Here is a 20,168-nt window from a genome sequence, read left to right as displayed (position 1 = left end):
ATATCGTCAACACACGCTTAATTTCACACTACTTGCCAGGCCTTCCCAGACAGCGCCTATCCATCCTCATGATCATGATGACGGTGGTGCCGGCACCAACTGTGGAGCCATCTCTCAGCCTTCCGGTTGTCGCTTCCGCCACACAGTCCTTGCACATCTCCCCCACCCCTCATAGAACGTGAACCCATCGCAGAACTGTCCAGTTGAGGTTGATTGTACACTGTCAGCTGGTCAGCATGGGCTAAACCTTGACGGCGCCCTATCTTGGGATCCGTCGGCAGCAAATCATTAGTGCCTATCTTCTTCGTAATCCTGTAGAGACCTGAACGTTTTGGTGAGAGCTTTGATGAGATGCCTGTTGCCGCACTACTTAGGACACGAGGTCGCTTGGCTTCAGGGTAACTGGCCGCCTATGGTGGTCATAATATGCCTTTTGTTTCGCCTGAGCCGTAACTTGTTGCCTGTGAGTAAACTCAAGGGCCTGGGCCAGACACTGGCAAACTTCTTCAGAGAAGGCATGATAGGCTGCAGCAGGCGGTTTAACATTGTCTTTAGAGAGAGGTGACTTCCATAGAGTACGCAGCTCTTTGCCATAACAAAGGAAGGCTGGTGTAAAACCTGGGACAACACTCTTAGCTGTGCGGAGAGCAAAGGCAATTTCAGGGATGTGTGAGTTCCACTCCTTATAACCGACACAGTAGGCTCGAAGACATTTTTTAACTGTACCGTTATGGCGATCTACCATCTGCCCCGCGGGGCGATAAGGCACTGTATAACGGTCTTTGGTGATCCATTGCTTCAGAAGGTCTTTTTGAAGTGTGCTGATGAAGAGAAGGTCGTTGTCGCTAGAAATTGATGCCGGTATGCCATGGCAGCTGAAGACTTGCCGCATACAGTCAATAATGTTTTCGCTGGTGGCGGCTCTCAAAGGAAACAATTCAATGAACCATGTTAACTTGTCTACCACTACCAGCAGGTACTGGTGGCGCCGTGGTGTGAGCCGTAGCGGTCCATTGACGTCTACACTGAGCTCCTCCATTGGCAGTAGTGGCCCACTGGCTGTTCATAAGGCCTTCTGGCTTTTGGAGATTAGACTTGGTACGCTGGCAAATTTTGTAGCATATTCAGATATGTTTGCTCGCATACCTAACCAAACGAAGCGAGAAGAAACACGCTGCAATACTTTGAAAAAACATGCATATCCGCTAGTGGGGTGGGTGATCATGTGCGCTAGTGGGGTGATCATGTGCAATTTCAAGCACTAGAGTCCACAAGCACACTGGTAGCCAAGGCACTTTTTGGGTTCCTCTTTGCTAGACGAGTAACCCACTAGACTTCAGTTTTGTCGAAGCAGCCACGTCTTTATTAGGGGTGGTCAGGGGCCGTTCTCTAGGAGTGGCGTACCCTGCATGACACTTTTCAGTTTGGCAAGCAGTGAATCATGACTCTGTTGCTCAACCAGACATTCACTATCACTCAGGAGAGTGATATCGTCTGCCGTGGAATGAGGGGAAACTGTCTCAAATCTGATGTGTTGCTCGGGCTCTTGGATGGTAATGGGAAGCAATGTTTCAGGTAGTGTCTGGCTTGGGCCGTCCGGACAGTTCAAGGGAGCTCGGCTAAGCGCGTCAGCCGGAATGTTGGCAGGTCCTCTCTTATGCTTGACTTTGCAGTTCAGACCCTGCTGCCAAAGGACCCACTGCATTACTTTTGGTGAGGCCTGATCTGTGTGAAACATCTAGGACAGAGAAGAATGGCCGTAATGAATTTCAAGCTTTGTAAATTCGAGGTAATGCCTCAATTTATCTACTGCCCAGACCATTGCCAGGAGTTCCCATTCCTGCACTGTGTACTGTTTCTGTGCCTCAGTGAAGACCCTGCTTATAAATCACACAGACCTCAATTCTTTAGAGCTTGCTTGGAGAAGTACGCTGCTATTCCAATACCAACCACTAGCGTTTGTCTCGACAATAAAGGGCCGGTTGAGATCAGGAAGGTTCACTATGGCATCATGAGCCAGGGAGTCCTTTAGTTTCTCGAATGCGCCCTCTTAATGATTTGTCTACTGCCAGTGTGCATCTTTCTTCAAAAGGCTGGTCAGGGAGTGCACTATGACAGAAAACTGAGGTATAAGGCTTCTATAATAGCCTGCCAAGCCTAGGAAGGCTTGAAGCTGTTTGACTGTCGTAGGTGACTGTCGCAGGGTAGTGCAACACAGCAAACACCCTGCCCTGATAAGGTCTACACTCTCCAGGTGAAATGACATGTCCAAGGAACTTAGGAAATTGCAGCAGAGTTGGATCTTGTCTGAATTAATGATGAGGGCTACTCTTCTGATGCGCTCAAATACACATTGAATGTGTTCCATGTGGTCATCAAGGGTGTCTAAATAAACAAGGACATCGTCAAAGAATGCCATTGCAAATCTGTGATTTACGCTAACACAGTGTCCACCAAAGTTTGGAAGGTCGCTGGCCCACCTGCAACACCGAAGGGCATTCTAGTCAATTCGTAGGTGCCCTGGTGGCAGATAAATGCAATCTTGGGAATATCCTGCTCACGTACTGGAATCTGGAAAAACCCCTGCAAAAGGTCAAAACTTCAGAACCATTTCTCTTGACCCAATTATGCGAAGAGCCAGTCAGTTCTGGACATGGGACGAAAGGCAGCCTTGTAAGGCTATTCAGTGGCCGATAATCAACTGCAAGGCGGAAGCCACCGGACTTCTTTTAAACCAGAACAGGAGCGCTTGTCCACTCGCTGGTGCTTGGGCGTATAAAAACATTTTCCAGAAGATCAGCAAGAGCTGTCCATAATGGCCTTTTTTTAGCATTGACAAGATGAAGATTGTAACGTACAGGTTGGCTTTCCCCAGTGTCTATGCAGTTCTCAGGAAGTGTAGTGAAACCTGGAGTAGCACTAATGATTGGGCTGAAGTTCTCAAGCACTTCTGCTAGACGTGTGTCTACATTGACCTGAGCCGCGAGGTGTGTGGGGTTATTGGCAATTGATTATTTCCGAGTTGGCAGCATGCTCCGGTTGCTCGGCAAATATTACTTGCAAACCGCAGGTCTCTTCACTGTCTAGCCCTCCTTTAACCTGGTGCTCTCTCTTAATGAAAGGCACTGTGCAGTGTGGTTCAGTCCCGATTGTCCAACCTCCAACTGCAGCATGAAGTGATATTCCGGCCACAGTCAGGAAGTCTCTTTCGAGTACTATGTCCCTACAAAGGTTGGGCACACACAAGAAACGCTGTCGGCGAGAGCTTGCTACCCAATGTATTTTGCACTGGGTAGAATATTGGGACCAGCCTGCAGCCAATCGGAGCGCACGTATCTCTCTTTTATGGCTGGCCCCAGTAGCTTCGGCGGCCACAATCACCTGTCGTCCCAGAAGACTTACGCTGGACCCAGTGTCTAAGAGTGCCTGGAACATCGTCGCTCCGATGCAAATATCAAGCAGAGGTTCCTTTCGGCCAGCAGCAGTTACAACCTGGAGCACACTGTCTTAGATGCCCGCCGGCACAGCATCTACCAACGTCAGTTTCTCAGAAACCAATCGTCCTGGCATTCGGCCCACGTGTGCCCCGGGTAGACCGCAGTTGAAACACGGCGGCACATTTTGCCTAGTCGTGGTGCACTGGCAAGCAACATGGCCGATCCCTTTACCGCGCTGGCAGTGGACCTGTCGTGAGCTAGGCTGCTGCCAAGTGGCGAGACAAAGGCTAACGGTTGCATCTGCGTAGGTACGGTAGAGGCCGAATATAACTGATTGCGGACATATGACAGTTGAACCCCTGCAGGGTGTAGTGGCCAGTGGTATGACGAGGCCAATGCGGTAGACATAGTCATAACCACAGCCGCCGTCATTGGCCGTGGTCCCACAGCGTTAGCAGCTGCCATGTGTGGTCGGATTGCCAGGTCCCTTGCGACCTGATTTGCTGGCGGTGGCAGTGGTCTGTACTGCCAACGCCGCCACGCTCTCTGCATCAAACCACTTGCCGCGACAGTGAGCTCCTTCATGGTCGTAAATGACGACTCTTCAGAGCCAGGTCTTGCAGCTGGGGATGCATTTGGCAGAGAACTTACTGCACCCTTTCTTTGTCAGACACTGGCTCTCTGATGCAATCGTAGAACGCCAATATCACATAAATGAATTCTTTTAAATTTTCCTCTAGGTGCTGCATTCGCTGCTCAAGCTCCTTCTTCAGGAGGCATTTTGAGTCGATGGAAGCGAACTCCGCGCATAAAACATGAGAGAATTTGTCACACGAGGTGAAAGCGCCAACAAACTGCCACCAAAACTTAACGCTGCTCTCCGATGCCGTCAGCACCACGTCGCTAAGCCTCTTCACTTCGTCGATCCCAGACACCACACAAAAATTGTCCAAAAATTTTCCAAACATTCCAAAAAAAAAAAAAAAAACTCTGGTGACTGCAGATCGTTGAAGCCTCAGAACGTACGGCAGTTCTGTGAGCGGCAAGGAAGTCATGGCAGGCTGCTGCGAGGGTTGCGGTGCGGACACTTGCACGCCTAGGCCTAACGGCCTTGCCGTGACTGGGGCAGTCATCACTCGTTGCCGTAGAAAGGAGGCGACTTATTCGCACGGGACCGCAGATCCATCTGTTAGGCCAATGAGATATTGCACTACTTCCTCCGAAACGACTACGTGATCCATTTGATCTCGGACGGGCCCCCACTTCTTAGAGAAGAAGCACGCATAACCCGTCTCGCCAACACACGCTTTATTTCACACTCCTTGCCAGGCCTTCCCCGGCAGCGCCTGTCCATCCTCATGATGATAATGATGACGGCGGCACTGGCACCAACTGTGGCGCCATCTCTCGGCCTTCTAGTTGCCGCCTCCATCACACAGCCCTTACAGCAACTAACAGTCAAGCAAGTAATGCATGAATTTATTGCAATGCTCCTGCCTCTTAGTCAATACACACCGTGCAGAGCACAGAAGTGAAAAGCGAGGATTAAGAAGACAAAAATATATGTGTGTGAAAATCCATTTATTGATACAGATTTGTTATACATAATAGTTTGCTAATAATCCCAGTGCACAAACCATGCTTGTAGTGAGCAGTAATGTTATTTTGAGGAAAGAGCTCATGAGTGACTTTTTGAAAGACTACGCGAACCTAATAACCAATAAAGGTGTCGTTCACCTTTGGCCACTCGATATTGCTCTGTAAATTAGGGCGAGGCCATGAATCGCACGCGGCAGTCCACACAGATCGAAACGCCACCTCACGCCCGCGCACTTGCCGTGCAAAAGCATGAACAAGAGCGCGCCATTGTGCTTGCCTCAGCAAACATAAATGTACGTGAAATGTGAGAATGCTTCGATTTACAGATTACTAAATGAATTTTATAACAAATCACCTTTTACCAGAGCACCACTTCACATTGCGCGTGCATGGCACCATGCGCACGTGCTCCATCAAAAGTGCACAACAAGGCAATGACTGTGCGTTGGCAATATTTGCTAGCAAACACTCTAGGTTGTTCGCAGTCGATACGAGCACAACCAACGCTTGCATAAGTGAGAAAAACCGCGGCTGAACATCCTGAATCAGTTGATGAGCACTTCGCACAGTCGGGACCACGTGATGTTGATTTATATTTCACAGAAAGATTCCAGCAGATGGTTACATTATACGTCTTTGCCGCCAAAAGTTTTGAGCGTCTTGCTGTTTGCCAGCATTGTATTCAGAATGCTGGTGAAGGATAAATTGCATGCACCACTACAGACGGTAAAAAAAGCACAAATGGATGTGCACACTTACGATAGTTGGAAAACGCCTGTTCGAAGGTTATTACAGGGTTGCTTGCAATGTCATCGGGAAGTTGCTCTTCGGGGCCCAAGTAATTGATAACTATGTTGTTGTTGGCCAACCTGCAAGATATGGGGACAAGTTTAGTCATGCTTTGTAGAAGATGGAAGCACAATGTCTACTGTGAACTGTAAAGCAAAATTCAAGATCTAGTTTCAAGCATGACACCTGCATACCTGCTACTGAGAGAGACACTGATTAGCTTGGATTTACAAGCTGAATGCATTTGCACAAAAAATTTTTAGGGCTATGAGCAGCCCTTTTATACCCGGCTGGTCCTACTCCCACTAGGCCAACATACAAATGGCAAGAAAAATTTACTAGCCACTTCGGCAGGTTAGCAAATGAATGTGATAGCAGCATATCACAATGACTTAAAAGAACTGTCTACTGCTTGCAAATTTTATTTTAGGTTGTGTTGAAAATTAGACGATTGTTTGTCAGATTTGTGGCAGCGAGAACGCCTTTGTCCCATAGTCAAAAAATTATGCTTTTGACTTTGAACAGCGTGAAAAAAGACACCATGCATTACAGAACACTGATGTGGGTCAACCAATAAGAAAAGGTAAAACACCCACAAAGGTAGCATTATTATGCTTGGCAGCAAATATCTTAACTTGAAGTTGCAATTTATCCCCTTTTGACCAATCTTTGAACCAGTAACTAGTTACTACAAGTTTTCTAGCTTAAGTTATTCTTAATGCCAGACATATTAATCAATGCCCCAGTCAATTTAATCCAGCCACCAGTCAACCTTATCCAACTTCCAGCCGATTTAATTCAGCCGAGGGAGAATTTAATCCTGGCTACTTCGCCATTTAAAGAGACGCAGAATTTTCAGAAATGTTCGAAGTGAATAGCTTTGGAATGACATCAAGGTGGACTTTATCAGGATGTGTAGAATGAGGAATGAGTGAATCAGTAGCGATGGCAGTGTGACCGTGGCTGAAAAAAATAAACATTGTGATCCCTATAAACAATATGTGACCAACTGAGCGGCCATGTGAGTACCGTTGCAAGCACCAATCGAGTTATTCGTGATGACTAGTGATATGTTTCACAGAGTAATGTCGCACTTTCAAATAACCTAGCACTATAGGTATCCAACAAAATGTAGTTGAAAGGATGAATCGGTATCCGTGGGTAAGATATGGTACGACCAAACCACTGTGAAGAGAAATCACTTAACTCGTTCTGCCAGTGATAGTAACCATTCAAGTGCATGCTCATGGGTAGAATGTATAAAACTTTCATTAAGTGAGTATCCTCACGACGGAATTTTCCACGGAAATCTCTTCCGCGGACGATCATTTTGCCGGCCGTCTGGATGAGAAGTGCAGCTATAGAATAAAGAACCAATTTAGAGAAGAAAAACTAGACTTGACAACAGTACGCTAAATAAGCAGCGGTAGCACATGGAACTACCGAGGGCACCCAAGAGATGGCGCTGAGTAAACAAAGAAAAAACAAAATTTATTGTTTTTTTTTTATTTTTTGCAGAAAAGAAAGCAAATGGCCGCACTTTGTATTCCGAACTGGGAGCGTATGCACATACGCGCGTGCCTCGGCTGGTACTTTATTCCGTGGCTATCCTTTTTAAACAGAAGTGGACAAAAGAGACCAGGACTTGTGTAGGGCTACGGGTGTCTCGTTATTTTTCGCGCGCTTGTTTTAAGTGTGTCAATATGCCCAACAGCACGCCAAAGTGTCCTTTAGAACACAATGCTTCTGCGTACAAAGGTTACATAGAACTGAAGCCCCCATTAATCAGCAGCTGGAACCCGTAAAAACAATTCACGAATGGGTACGAGGAACAATATCATTTATTGACAGTAAACCAGCAATCATGTTTCAATGCAAAAAAAAAAAAAATAAATATATTGTGTTAGAACCATTATCGAGACGGCATGCCTTCCTCGTCAGAAGCGAAACGAACAGAAAAAAGTGTTTCGCTTGTAAGAGCTATCATTACAAAAGAGTTGTAAAAATCAGCATGAATGAGGTTCTTCAGCGAACGCTTCAAATTTTAGCTCTTGCTTTTGCCGAGCAAGGCTTAACAACCTCCTTTTTTATTCCAATACGACATAGTACGGTCAAGCTGAAGACACAAAGAAGTAGGGTTTTTTGCAAAGAAGTTACGGTAGAGCGAAAGTTGAGAGAAGTGCAAGCATTTGAACACGTGCAGGATCAGTGCAAATGGACGTAGTGCACAAATACACAACACTAACAGCGATAACAAGGCCTCGGTGTGAAATGGCCCACAAAGAACAACAGATATGCACGCATTGGCAAAAAGAGTCTACCTTTCATCGCCGTACAGCTTGCAGAAATCGATGCATTCACAGGTATGACAATTCCCGCGGCACATTACAGCAGTGCAGCGACTATACCTACAGCAATTGAAATCACTTACAGAGGCCAATAAAATAATGCTCAGATGAGATCTAACTGATCCGATGAAAAATAACAGCGGTGGCGCATGTTTTCTGCTTCGTCCCCCATAAGAGAATCTATAGTAAACAAATTTAGTGCTCAGAAGTACTACACACAACACGGAATTCGAATGTGACCTTTGAATTGTGTAGAGAAGAGCACTTTTTTTTTCAAAATCGTGGCTCTCTTCGCTTTATATTTTGAGCTTACTTTAGTGCCTCCAGCAGATTTTTTTGCGTCCCTGAGAGCAGATTCGAACAGAGTCATTGTGATTCTTCTTTAACTGTTGAGTTTTTCGCCCCATTTGTCGATGGGTGGAACTTGAGACTTTCTGAGACCAGGCGCAGCTGAACGGCGGATGAGATGTGCTGGAGAACAAAAAATATGGCACCACTGTCTGAAGCGAGAGCCGCCGGTTTGAATGTTAAGGTTAGTCCCAAACGGGTGATTGTGTGTCTGCAAGTATTGCCGGCAACATATTCATGACAACTTGAGCGCCATACTCATTTTCTGAAGGCTTAGCAAGTAGCTCTATTCACTGAGCGTGAGCTCAGTAATCTGCGATAGTGCAACTGTATCTCAGAAGTCACAATAATGTGCGAATGCTTGCTTGTTGTCTTTTTCTCTAGATGGGGTGAGCAGTCTGAAAGTCAGAAACACATTCACGCTAGGAAAAGTATTGAAGGTTTCTATGCTTCCGTCTTTGTCGCAGAGTTTGTTTTAACTTGAAAATCGAGTTCGAAAGAAAGAAACAATTAGCTGCAATGGCTGCTGCCTTATCAGAGTTACATGATGAGGCACTTTTCTTATACACAGAAAGTTCTTGCTGGGAAAAGGACTACATCGCAAGCATGTGCATATGCAACACCAACTGTACTGTGAGGTTTGATTAGTGATACCGAAGAATACAGGAGGCTGCTGTGAGTGTCAATAGCGCAGTTTATTCAGTTGCTGGCGCTTGTGGGATCTCTCACAGAACGACAGGAGGCCGCATTGCGGCGAACCATATCAGCTGAAACAAGGCTACTACGGTACCTTGCTTGAGGCAAGCGTTGCACATCTGGGAATTTCTACACGAAACATTGTGTGGCATCCAAGACTGTTCAATTGAACCTGCGCATGAGCTTGGAGGGCTTCGCTTGTAGAGACGGCATTACGATGTCGGTAACTTCCAAGCTTCACTATCTGCCATATTCGCTCCATGCGCCAGTGTCAAATTAGATTCAAAAATTATTAAACTAAGCCTTGACATCATCAAGGGATTGATGCTTCTGAGTGGGTGTCCCCCACTGTCATTGTTGACAAGATAGATGGCAGCACCAGAATCTGTGTAGACCTCAGAGAGTTGAATAAGGTGACTGTTCCAGATAGTTTCCCATTGCCGCACATAGAAGAGCTCCTCCATGCTGTGGTAGGCACAACACACTTCTCAAAACTCGACTTGGCTTCGGCTTATAATCAGGTTCTCTTGCACCCTGGCAGCAGGGACCTGACAGCTTTTATCATTCACGATAGACTTTTTCGGTTCAAGAGAGTATGCTTTGGGTTAGCTTCTGCCCCAGCAGCATTTCAGAAGATAATGGCAGTAATTCTTGCCCATTTCCCTGGTGTGTTATTCTACACTGATGATGTGATTTCTTTTGGCAAGACTGCCGAAGAACATCTCTTGAACTTGAAAACTGCTTAAGGATGCAGGCCTGAAACAGAATAACAAATGTGTCTGACGTTCCAGAGCTCGCATTTTTAGGGAACAAGGTCACTGCACATGGTATCTCTCCACTTCCTGAGAAAATTGACTCCATAGTTAACACTTCCGTGCCAACCGATGTTGCTGCCCTTTATTCTTTTTTGGGTCTAGAATACTACTCTGAATTTGTTCCACGTTTGGCACAAGTGGTCGAGCCTATGCAAGTCCTATTTTGCAAGGATGAGCCATTCGTCTGGTCAGCTAAGCAGACAGCAGCTTCAGAAGAGTGAAAATAATGCTTTCTTTGAGTCAAGTCCTTCAAATGTTCGCTCCAAAACTTCCAGTCATCGTGTTGACAGATGCTTCCGACTATGGGCTGGGGAGCAGTTCTCCAGCAACAAGATGGCCAAGAGCTTCGCACAGTTGTTTTCGCAAAGCATACACTGTCCCCAGCTCAGATAAAGTATTCAGTTGGGGAACGAGAAACTTTGACATGTATTTGGGCTTGTGAGCGATGGTACATGTACCTTTGGGGTCGCCATTTCAAAATTCAAACAGATCACCAGGCACTTGTCTCTTTGCTGTCAACACAGGGACCTGCCCACTTCGAATCACACGCTGGTGTGCAAGACTTGTCTGTTATAACTTCACTGTTAAATACCGTAACGGGTCCACAAACATTGTTGCAGATGCACTTTCTTGCCTGCCAGCACCTACCTCAGAAGCAGAGCTCGGAAAGGAGGAAGATATTGTGTCGCTTGTTGAGCCAGCCTGTGTGGCAGAGGAAAAGTTCAGGCAAGCTGTTCTTGACGATGGTTGTCTAGAAATGCAATCTACTGCGTGCAGATCGCCTCATAGTTCCATCCTCCCTCGTTGTGGACTGTTTTAAGTGAAAAGATCAAACAACACTGTGCATCAGCCTTGGATGCGTGAGCGTTGTAGTGTACACGTATCCTGAAGAAGTACGGCCGCTAGCGTGGGTCCGGTCTTAGCGAGCCGCAGGGCATGTGTTAACTGTCGCCGTGGCGAGAAAACGATACTGCTCAAGGTCACAACACTTTATTGTCTGTGGCAACACCAAAACGCAGTACAGCCCGTTGCAAACGCGCGGCGGGAAAGCAAATGGGCTAAAAGTCCACACCACGGGCGTAAAAGTACTACACAAGGTGCCACGAGCACGTCTCCGTGGTAAAGGTGATTCACGGAGACACCGGGAGTGAGGGCAGAGGCGCTCGCATTGGCTTCGGAGGGAGACGGGTCGGCGTAGCTTGGTCACGCACTGGGACACCGTACCACCCTTCGGCCAAGCGTGCGAAAAGGGGCAACAAAAAGTGAGTGTTCGCCTCAGGCACCGTCAGCGAAGTCTGACGAGCCCCGAGCAACGGACGGAAAAGGAATGCGTGGCTCACCGTCAGCTGTCCTGGAGAATCTTTGACTCTCTCCCGATGCAAGTGCGCAAAACCTCTCGGGAGACTCCGCGCGCGGTGCCACAGTCGACATACGCTACCGGGTAAGAGGGGTTAAACGTCATTCCTCGCTCTTCTAGCGCGGCAGACAGCGGAGGATGGGAGTCATGTCAGGACGTGAGAATGGCAGAAAAGGCGCAAAGCCCGCGCAAAGGCAGTGGGCTAGCCTCAATTCCCACAGCATGGACGCGTGCCAGGGGTTATGCACCCTTCTCCTCCACCCGCACAACTAGACGCTTTTGACGTGTATACTTTATACGCTTTAGATGCTTTTGACGTGACGAGAACGCGTTTCAGTGCTTGAAACTTAACTTTCTGTCTCGCCTTCGTGCCTTTGCCTTCCCTGGGAATCCAGTCAGTTACCTTTGACCCTTTAACCCGCAGATCAACAATATTGTAGACCCAAGAAAAAAACCACTCCTGTTAAAAATGCCCGCATAATGTGAGCTTGTTTTGCTAAATTTAGAGGCAAAAGAACAGGTGCTCTCGATTCTAGTTTGTAAATAGAACAACAGAGAGCACCAGTGTATGCTTTGTTGACAAGAATGTAGCAAGTGCGGTTCGCCGACGTTCACCGTGACGACGGATTTCTGCCTCACGTTCCAAAAGCTCCAACAAGGTAAGCAAATCGAGATTTTTCAAATACGTAAAAGGAACTATGGGCTATCTGTGGTATGAATGTCATGGCGTTGTTTAGTTGAGACGCTGAGAAAGCAGCCAGTTACCACGGTCCACAATATTGTTGAGCTGCCAGGCAAAGGTAGCGGAACCCCACGCGCGTTATAGAATAGCATGGCTTCTGCTCCCTTCGGGCCGCGCGCTTTTAGCGTTGTAACTGTTAGATGCTGTAACATTTTTAACGAAAATAAAACCGGACAAGCTATTGAATGTGTAGTCGAAACCATGTATACCAAGTAGTTTTTCTTCATGAAAACTTTGTGCCAGGAATATGGTATGTTTCAAAGTGGAACGACGCGAGTGTATTTTCGTAGAGTTCAGTGATCTTATTCTTTGCAGGAATGAATAAAGACATCTTCTATGGAAAGCGGGGCACAGACAATGTGCTAGAGTGACTGACGGACAGACATACGGAAGGACAGACAGACAGCCAGACGGACCCATAGAGGAACACACAGACAGACACACAGACGGATGGACGGGAGCAAGAATGAGCCGATGAACGGAAGGACGGACGAACAGACGGCTGGAAGCAAGAACGATTGGACAAACAGAAGCTTGGATAGACGAAAGCTGCCTCGAAAGCTTTGGTCTCACAGTCGAGACTAAAGATATAGAGCGTGCACATCCTCTAGGGCGCTGCAATACTAACCGGAAGCGACCCATTATTGTTAAGCTTTCATCCTTCAAAACTAAAGAATCTATCCTTTCGAGCGGCCCAAAACTAAAAGGTACTAATTTCATCATTGGCGAAGATTTCATGCGTCCAGTTCGAACTGCACGAAAACAGCTTGTAACCTTTGCTAGAAGCAAGTCCGTACCATTTTCATTACGCTTCAAAACCCTGCACATCGGAGCGTAGCGATATATTTTTGACAATGCAGCAGGAATTGTCAGAGCCGTATCGTAGGGATCATGTCGCCATCAGCAAGCACGTCATCAACCCCGTACAAACGCAAGAGCAAACCTGTCATTTTCTGTACTTTATACTAACATACGTAGTCTTCTTCCCAAGCGCGTGCCCCTGTCTAATCTAGTACAATCATCCGGCAGTAGTGTACTGATACTAACAGAAACATGGCTCAGTGACGACATTTCAGATACAGAGGTACTGGCCGACTTGCCAAACTTTAACGTCTTTCGTCACGATCGTAAAAATGCACGTGACGGATGCGTACTTATCGCCACTAAAAATGAACTATCATGCTCTCTAATCAACACATCTTCATATATAGAATCATTATGGGTAATATGCCATGCCCCTCCCGAAGCAATAATACTTGGCGCATGCTAAAGGCCCCCTCAAACTGACCCAAACTTCCCATGCAAACTTAACGAAATCTTATCCCAGCTAAATAATAAACACCCAAACGCACGTATTCTGCTTTATGGGGATTTTAACTTTCCCTCCATTAATTGGCTCAATCAGGTTTCACCAACCTCGGGAAATACTGAAGCAAGAGAATTCGTCGATGCTTGCTTCATCTAACAGGTAACCGAACCAACGCGCGTCACTAGTGAATCCTCAAACATTTTAGACCTGGTAGTAACAAATAGCCCCGAAAGCTTAAAATCTATTGCATACTTACGTGAAATCAGCGATCACAAAGTCATTCATACCATATTTAACTTCACCCCAAAAATACGCCCCATTTTCCGCAAAACGATTCACTTGTATGATAAGGATAATTATGAATTAATTGTGAATTACGAGATTTCCTACCATACTTCGAACTCAATCTCGGTTCCTGTTCTCTTAATGACAGCTGGCCAATGCTTAAGGACAAGATAACTGACTTGACTAATAAATCCATCCCCACAGTGAGCTTTACTGCCAATAAAAATAAACCATGGTTTTCCAAAAGTTTGAAAACACCTGAAAATAAAAAAAAGCACCTCTTCCAAGCTGCGAAGTTTAATGGTAATGCATGCACATGGGGGGTACTATGCTGCAGAAGATGCTTATTATGCTGAAGTTAGAAAAGCGAAACAGACATTCTATCACAATGATTTATCTAAAATTCTGAAATCTAACCCTAGAAAATTCTGCGAAATCATAAACCTGCAACTAACACGAGACATCACGCTTACAAACGATAAAAATGAAGACATAAGCGACACTGTTTGTGCCAATATCTTTAACACCGCGTTCTCATCAGTGTTCACTAAAGAAGCCAACGTACCGTTTCCTACGCCACCTATTACGGCATTACCAGTGATGGCCCCTGTTGCGTTATCCGTTAGTGGCATTTCATCACTCATTGACAAAACAAAACTTTCATCATCGGCTGGCATAGACAATATTAACTCTAAATTGTTAAAAAAAATACTAAAGAGTGTACTTTTGCAGTGTACTTTTCAATGATGTTCTCACTGTCACCCGAAACAGAAATTTTACCAGGCAACTGGAAGGAGGGAAAGGTAATTCCAGTCCACAAATCAGGTAACAGACAGTCCCCCCCTAAATTATCGACCCATCTCTCTAACAAGCGTCCCCTGCAAAATCATGGAACATGTCATATATTCACACATCATGCACTTTCTTGACACCAACAATTTTTTTCATTCTTCCATGCACGGATTTCGTAAATCATTATCCTGTGAAACCCAACTTGCTACATATATTCATGATATACACTCTTCTCTCGACTGTCACTTTCAGACCGATGCAATCTTTCTCGACTTCACAAAAGCCTTTGATAAAGTACCGCACAAACGCCTACTGTTAAAACTTTTCCAGCTGAACCTGCACCCCAACATTCTTGCATGGATCACACAATTTCTTACTAACCCCTCTCAGTTCGTCTCCATTCAAAATACCCGTTCTAGCTCCCTCCCGGTAACATCCGGCGTCCCCCAAGGATCTTTACTCGCACCCCTCTTGTTCCTAATATATATTAACGATCTTCCTGTTCATGTATCTTCCCATATCCTTTTATTTGCCGACGACAGTGTCATCTGTCGCACAGTTACTAACATTTCTGATCAAACTACACTTCAACAGGATCTTGATCTCGTGCAACAGTGGTGTGATCTTTGGTTAATGAAGCTTAACCCCACTAAATGCAAACTTGTCTCATTTCAACGCCAGCGTAATCCTTTATCATTCTCATACCTAATCTCTAATTCCGCTATCGAACAAGTTTAGTCATATAAATACCTAGGCGTCACCTTAACATCTGACCTTTCCTGGAACACACACATCAACAACATCATATCATCCGCGAACAGATCCCTCGGTTTCCTAAAGCGTCATTTGCGTCACGCACCACTAGACATAAAACTTCTGGCTTACAAATCGCTCATCAGACCTAAACTAGAATATGCAGTGCCCATCTGGAGCCCGCACCAGATATACCTAATAAACGAAATAGAATCTGTACAAAATCGTGCCACTAGGTTCATTCACTCTTCATAATCATAAGACATAAGCATATCATCCCTAAAACGTGACATTGATGTTGCTAATCTTTTCTGTGCGTCGCCGCATCGCCAGCCTCTGTTTGATTCACAAGTTTTTTCACAGTTCCCTCAATCAAGCACCTTACATCATCCCACCAACGTGCATATCTCACCGCACAACCCATCCTTATTCAATCGCACGCGCACGCGCTCACACTACTACTTTTGCTGCCTCATTTTTTCTTCACACAGCAGTGGACTGGAATGGCCTTTCCCGTGACATTGCAGCCATCACGTGTTCATCAACGTTTGCGCAAAACATAAATACATATTGTTTGTCAGAAGATCACTCTCTGTAACCTCCATTTGTTAACCCACCCCTTATGTAATACCCCCTCACCGGGGTCTTTAAGGTAATAAAGTGAAGTGAAGTGAAGTGAAGCATGAACAGGCGCAAGCACGGTTGGACGCTTTGCCCCACTCATGATTATTCGCCCCACTCAACATCATTTACTCCGTAGACATGCTCCGATTTTTTTTAGAACCCCACTTATTTACCGTTAACTCGTAGATTAACAAAATTGTTGACCTCCTCTAACGTTTTTAGTTTTTCACGAAGCATCATGAAACTTGTTTTAATGGTTCTGTGGTGATTCTAAAGAAGAAATAATTCAGCAAAAAAGTGTTTCCACTGTTTTTTCTTATCTTGCCAGTTAAAGAGTTAAGGACCACCGGTTATCTTGCCTTGTTATACGTGCTACGTGCCCGGTCTATGTTCATTTTTTCTTCTTGATTTCAACTGTAATATCATTAACCCCCCTTTGTTCCTTGACCTACTGCTCTCTTCTTGTCTCTTAAGGTTACACCTATCATTTTCCTTTCCATTGCTCACTGGGTCGTCCTCAATTTATGTTGAACCCTCTTCACAAGGCTCTAAGTTTCTGTTCCATAGGTAAGTACTGGCAAGATGCAGCTGTTATTTACCTTCCTCTTGAGGGTTAGCGGCAGATTACCATTCATAATATGAGAATGCTTGCCGAATGTGATCCACCCCATCTTTAATCTTCTAGTTATTTCCCTCTCATGATTCCGCTCCGCGGTTACTACCTATCCTAAGTAGACATATTCCTTTACAACTTCCAGCGTCTCTCTACCTACCGCAAAGAGCTGTTTTCTGCTGAGACTGTTGTACAATACTTTAGTTTTGTGCATATTAATTTTAAGACCTACTTTTCTGCTTTCTGTGTCCAGTTCTGCAATCATGAGCTACGACTCGTACCCTGATTAACTCATCAAGGCAATGTCATCAGTGAACCGCAGATTACTAAGATACTTTCCATTAACTCTTATCCCTAACTTTTCCTAATCTGGGGTCCTGATAAGCTCCTGTAAACACACGGTAAATAGCATTGGAGAGATTGTGTCTCCCTGCTATACACCATTTTTTACCGGGATTCTTCTTTATGGATAACTATAGTGGCTGTGGATTCGCTGTAGATCTCTTCCAGTATGTTTATGTAGGGTTCTCTGATGCCCCGATTCCGTAGTGCCTGCATTAGTGCTGATGTCTCGGCTGAGTCAAACGCCTTCTCGTAATCCATGATGGCTATGTATTGGGGTTGGTTGTATTCCCCGCATTTGTCTATTACATGATTGATAGTATGAATATGGTCTACTGAGGAGTAGCCTGAAAGAAATCCTGCCTGGTCCTTTGGTCGATTGAACTCTAATGTTGCCTTAATTCTATTAGCTGTTATTTTTGTAAATAGCTTGTAGAGAACGGACAGTAAGCTAATTGGCCTGTAATTTTTCAAGTCCTTGACGTCTGTTTTCTTACAGATTAAGATGATGTTGGCATTCTTCCGAAATTCTGCTACCTTTCCCTTCAAGAGACACTTGACCGGAAGGTGGCCAGTTTTTCTAACACAACTTCTCCACCATCTTTCGGGAGGTCTGTTGTTATCTTATCCTCACCGGCTGCTTTCCTTACTTCCCCTGTTGTTACTGGTAGAATGTCGAATTCCTCTGGACTGTTACCGTTTCTCACGATATTATCCTGGCTGTTTTGGCTTCTGTACAGTTCTCTGTAGAACTCCTAGGTCACCTCGACTATCCTATCCATATTGGTTATGATATTGACTTCCTTGTTCCTTAATGCATAAATCTGGTTTTTGCCGATGCACAAGTTTGCCTTCGCAGCTTTTAAGCTCCTTCCGCTTTTTACAGCCTGCTCAATTACCTGCATGTTATACCTGCTGACGTCGGCTACCTTATGCCAATTGATTAACTTTGAAAACTTTACTAACTATTTTGTTGGTTGAATTGGAGGCTTTCATAGTTTATCGTCTCTTAATAAGATCTATCGTCTCCTGAGATAGTGAGCCAGAGTTGTGTCTAGTGACTGTACCTCTAATGCACAGGGCCTCACTGATGCACATTAATACAAACTTCTGAAAACATGCAGCGATAACTAACTATGTGCCGTGGCCACTAGAGAGAACTGTGGCCACTGAAACGCCTTTGTTGACCATGCTTTTATTAAGGCCCGCAACAAATGTGTTGTCCCATGCGTTGGTAAACGGTGTGTCATGAAGTGTACTGGCTTTGCAGTAAATACCACACCTTGTGCGATTGACGATAGCAATGTGAACTACACTGCCTTGCTTCTGTGAAACGCTACGTTTTCATAGCTGTGCTAAAAGCCAAATTTTAGGTGCAAGGAGATTGTAGTGGAAGTGCAGATCAAATCGTATATTTCTAAAATATTTTACTAATAGTACTTCAAAGTGAAATTGCAGAAAAATGTAGGAGAGAATCACTAACTATATTGTTATGCAATAGCAACATGAAAGTATTTCTTTTCACCAGGTTGATGAAGTGATGTTGGGGTGGTGCTTCAGAGTTGTCTTATGAGGCAATATAGATGCCCAATTCTACTTATGTACATGATTTGGTTTAACTAAAGTGTTAACAACACATTACACGTGAAAAGCAGAGATGACATTTCCGTAGCCTCTTTAGCACTTTTAACTTCTGTGGAAGCCCAGAACCAATGTGGCGGACAAGGGTGTGCTCACTTCGAGTAAAAAGTTTTGAATCTGCCCCGTAGACGCCAATATGAGAACATCTAAAATCTTCCGCATCAAGTTTCTTGAACTTGCATAAATTTCAACATTAAAACTGCATTAACTCTGCCCCTACCTTCGAAAAATCTATCATGTCCATGCTGGAATCAGCATTTTTTAGAGTCTGTACGTTTGTTATTACTATCATTTTACTCTACCCTCAGGGCTTTAGAGCATTATAAAGGTAAGGGGCAAAAACAAAACAAAAACACATTTGCGATCCTATCAAAGCATGAAAAGAAGCTGTACCGCAATGCGACCCTGTAATGAGGTGAAGCACATTAAAGAGGCCATTTCTAACTGGACATTGACAGTACGTATCTGTCTTTGCGAAGTCCAAATAGTTCGAAGAATAAAATTCCAGTGTAAATTGAATCAAACATAAAACACTATTAAAAATATATTCAAAATTCAAAATTGTTGTTTTCACTTTCTTGCACTGCACATTTCCAGCGTTTATAGTGCTCACATGCCTCGAGGATCACAAGAGTTAACTAATTGCATTGTTACTAAACTTGAATTAACTGGATTGTGGCTAAATTTAATCATATTAGCGAGTTTGATGCTATTAAACAATGCATACATTTATTTGGAGCGCCAGTACTAAAGAACACGACCGAAGTTTTGCAGTACAAACATGGTAGCCTTGATGAATTTCTGGTCTTCGGCCCTCCCAGTATACGCAGGTATGACCTTTGATGTAACCACACAACACTCAAATGCCGTCGGTGGCATTGTGATTCAGACATCTACCAGCTCCATTTATTTGATTAGCCTCAGGTGCTTTTCAGCTACACAAACTTCACATTACCTGAACTACAACCAAATATGCATAAGCTAATGAGTTTCTTGGCCTATGTATGTTTTTACAGGAGCAGACCAAACAAGCCTAACTTAGAAAATTTCAAGCATGTAAGAGCACACCTTCATGCCCTTACTCTTTCTTACAAGGCATATCAGGTTTATCAGGTCTATCAATTGGCATATCAGCCAATTGTTGTTCACAACTCATCTCAACGTTCCACGTAAGGAGTCGGCTAAGAGAACTAAATGCATTCAAAATTACAGCCTGTACTTAGCGTATATATAGAAAATTCATGCTAATGCTCTGGGGCTGCCTGGTTAAAGTCATGCAACTTAAAACATAAAATGTCTTTTTCCGTTGTTTTTATTTTTAGCTTCAGGTTAAAGTTTTATTAGACTGCGATATGCTGCATAAAGTTAAGCATAGAGTTTCATACTATTACCAAGTATGTCCTTCAACTTCCATGAAAATGATGAGAAGCACAGGCTTCTGATTTAATTGATTTAGTTACCAAACAGTCAACGAGTCTCTAATCTGCAGTTGCAGTTTCGTTCTTTGCGCGGCGTGATAGTGCAGTGCGACACAAAGCACTCAAGTGGCGCCATTGTGGTTGAAAGAGGTCCACTAGGCTTCTCGGTTCGCTGAAACGTTAGTGGAGATAGGTTTGCACTAGGCTTATCTACTATGCGCAACCGTGTAGGAATGCGACGTCCTCCACTGCCGCTGCGT

General features: G+C 44.7%; 1 protein-coding gene across 2 annotated transcripts in view; it reads right to left on the bottom strand.

Moving 5' to 3' along the window:
• Positions 1 to 20,168, bottom strand: part of LOC119163317 (putative ATP-dependent RNA helicase DDX43) — a 244,512-nt gene that overhangs the window by 167,761 nt on the left and 56,583 nt on the right. For both annotated transcript variants that reach the window (XM_037415283.2, XM_037415282.2), the window contains exon 6: positions 5,796 to 5,905. In XM_037415283.2, coding sequence (XP_037271180.2) covers positions 5,796 to 5,905 — 110 coding nt within the window. The remainder of the gene's footprint in view (positions 1 to 5,795; positions 5,906 to 20,168) is intronic.

The sequence above is a fragment of the Rhipicephalus microplus genome, chromosome 9 (assembly GCF_043290135.1).
Source record: "Rhipicephalus microplus isolate Deutch F79 chromosome 9, USDA_Rmic, whole genome shotgun sequence".
Lineage (NCBI taxonomy): Eukaryota > Metazoa > Arthropoda > Arachnida > Ixodida > Ixodidae > Rhipicephalus > Rhipicephalus microplus.
The sequence above is the reverse complement of the archived record's forward strand: the minus strand, read 5'-3'. Positions and strand labels throughout refer to the sequence as shown.